Genomic DNA, 2,641 nt, shown 5'->3' with positions numbered 1-2,641 from the left:
GGGCCCGACAGCTGCTCCTGCTGGGCCTGGGCAGCGAGGCTGTACGGGCAGAGCTGGAGGAGATCACGGGCAGCCCAGAGCACGTCATGGTCTACGCCGACCCGCAGGACCTGTTCCACCAAATCCCGGATCTGCAGGGGAAGCTGTGCAGCCGGCCGCAGCCAGGTGAGACCCAGGGGCCTGTGCCCAGAGCAGCCTCGGCCGGACCCAGGGCCGGTGGCCAGTGGCGGCCCTTTCTTATGTTGCTCCCACTGAACCAAGGCCTGTGTCTAGGGGCTGGAACCCCTTTCAATAACATGGGATCAATAATAGCACCTCCTGGTGGGCTTTTGTGAGGTTTCAGTAAGACAAGCAATGTGCACAGGGTATGCACGCAGAACATCGCGGGTGTTGCTATTTATTAATATTCATTTTTTATTGTTGTTAACGTGGAGCTCCGAATCTCTTGAGATGCAGGGCAGCTATCCAGCTTCTTTATGGGAGCCCACAGTACCTTCCCACTACATACAAGCACGCACATGCGCACGCATGCACAACTGGAACAGGCATTTCATGGAGCGACGCTTGTCCTAGCTACCTGATATGTTCTAGTATTTCCTGTTGATTTTGTGACCAACCATTGGGTGTGCTCTGGAGCAGCGGTCGCCAACCGGTGGTCCATGAGGTCCGAAAGGTTGCGGATCTGCAGGGGAAGCTGTGCAGCCGGCCGCAGCCAGGTGAGACCCAGGGGCCTGTGCCCAGAGCAGCCTCGGCCGGACCCAGGGCCGGTGGCCAGTGGTGGCCCTTTCTTATGTTGCTCCCACTGAACTAAGGCCTGTGTCTAGGGGCTGGAACCACTTTCAATAACATGGGACCAATAATAGCACCGCCTGGTGGGCTTTTGTGAGGTTTCAGTAAGACAAGCAATGTGCACAGGGTATGCACGCAGAACATCGCGGGTGTTGCTATTTATTATTCATTTTTTTTTATTGTTGTTAACGTGGAGCTCCGAATCTCTTGAGATGCAGGGCAGCTATCCAGCTTCTTTATGGGAGCCCACAGTACCTTCCCACTACATACAAGCACGCACATGCGCACGCATGCACAACTGGAACAGGCATTTCATGGAGCGACGCTTGTCCTAGCTACCTGATATGTTCTAGTATTTCCTGTTGATTTTGTGACCAACCATTGGGTGTGCTCTGGAGCAGCGGTCGCCAACCGGTGGTCCATGAGGTCCGAAAGGTTGGTGACCGCTGCTCTGGAGAACACTGCCCCCCTGGAGTAGACATTCCCATCGGAGGGCAGGGCCTTGACCCGTGGGGAGGTGCAGTAGCTGAAACACATCCTTGGTGCCCCACCCCTCCCCGCCCCAACTGCTCCCCAGGGGTGGGACGTGGGAAGCTGCATATTCAGCTCTCAGCCCCAGATGTCACTCACCAGAGGTGAGCCTTCCTTCTTGCAAGGGGGAGGGACAGGGTTGGCCGCCCACTCCCACCGTGCCCTCCAGTCTGGTCTCCCCACGGCATCCAGAGTGGGTTTTTAAAAGATGGCTTGAGATTTACAGAAGATTTGTGACCGTGGTAGAGTTCTCACGTACTGCACACTCCGTGTCTCTTCTGTAAGGTGTTAACGAGGTGCATTGGTCACAGGTCATGAGCCAGTGTTACTTGTGAAAGTCTATACGTGGTTCAGGTTTCCGTAGTTTTAACCCAGTGCTCTTTTCCTGTCCCAGGGATTCTGCCCAGTTACACTCAGTCATCGTCTTCCTATGCTCCTCTTGGCTGTGACCTTGGTTTCTAAGACCTTCCTTGAGTTACAGTGGTTTTTCAAAGCCAGTACATCAGCGCCTCTTACGCTGTACTTAAACGTTTCCAGGGGTTTCCCTCTGCATTTGGAATGAAACCCAAACGCCTGCTGGTTCCCGAGAGCTCCCTGTGGTTCGGTCCCTGTGGGCTTATTTGCAGCTCCTGCATGGGGTGGGGAGCACCTGAGAAATACCCCCACACCCCTAAAGTTCTTAGCTAACTCCTCAGAGAAGACCGGGCCACTTCTCCCAATTTATTAATGTTGCTCCTGCTTTTCCCCTCATGGCTGCCCATATAACTTGTAATTCTATACTGAATTCACGTCTGTCTCCCTATAGTCTGTCAGCCCATCGACAGCAGGCATCGGCCCATTTTACCCACCGGTACAATCAGAAGCTTGTATATAGTGCGTGGTTCATGGAGGGTGCTCGCTAGTGGGATGGATGCGGGTGCGGTGAAGTTGCTGTTACAAAGGGTCCCAGAGCTCAGTGGCTTACATAGGATAGACGTTTATTTCTCTCGTAACCGTTCCGAGGTGAGTAGCCGGAGCCAGCAAGGTGGCTTGGCTGCCTTGTGGTTCTGCCTCCAGGTCCAAGGTCACTGTTTCTCGGCATGAAGGGAAGAAGGGGAAGTGGAAGGCAAGCGGCTTCCTTCTGAGGGTATCACTTGGAAATTGCACAATGGCTTCCAACCACATCCCATCAGATAGAACTTGGACACAGCCACACGGAGCTGCCAGGGATGTGGCCTAGCCAGGCGCTCCTATGAGCTGCTGCTATTCTAGCAGAGGGTGGGGGGCGGCGCCTGCCGTGGACAGACAGCGGACTGGCTGTCCCCACCGAGCTGGCCCGGTC

At 54.8% G+C, this 2,641-nt stretch overlaps 1 protein-coding gene across 1 annotated transcript in view; it reads left to right on the top strand.

Moving 5' to 3' along the window:
• Positions 1 to 2,641, top strand: part of VWA2 (von Willebrand factor A domain containing 2) — a 28,952-nt gene that overhangs the window by 23,042 nt on the left and 3,269 nt on the right. The window contains exon 12 of the mRNA XM_014546409.1: positions 3 to 332. Coding sequence (XP_014401895.1) covers positions 3 to 332 — 330 coding nt within the window. The remainder of the gene's footprint in view (positions 1 to 2; positions 333 to 2,641) is intronic.

Source organism: Myotis brandtii, unplaced genomic scaffold (genome assembly GCF_000412655.1).
Source record: "Myotis brandtii unplaced genomic scaffold, ASM41265v1 scaffold441, whole genome shotgun sequence".
NCBI lineage: Eukaryota > Metazoa > Chordata > Mammalia > Chiroptera > Vespertilionidae > Myotis > Myotis brandtii.
The sequence above is the reverse complement of the archived record's forward strand: the minus strand, read 5'-3'. Positions and strand labels throughout refer to the sequence as shown.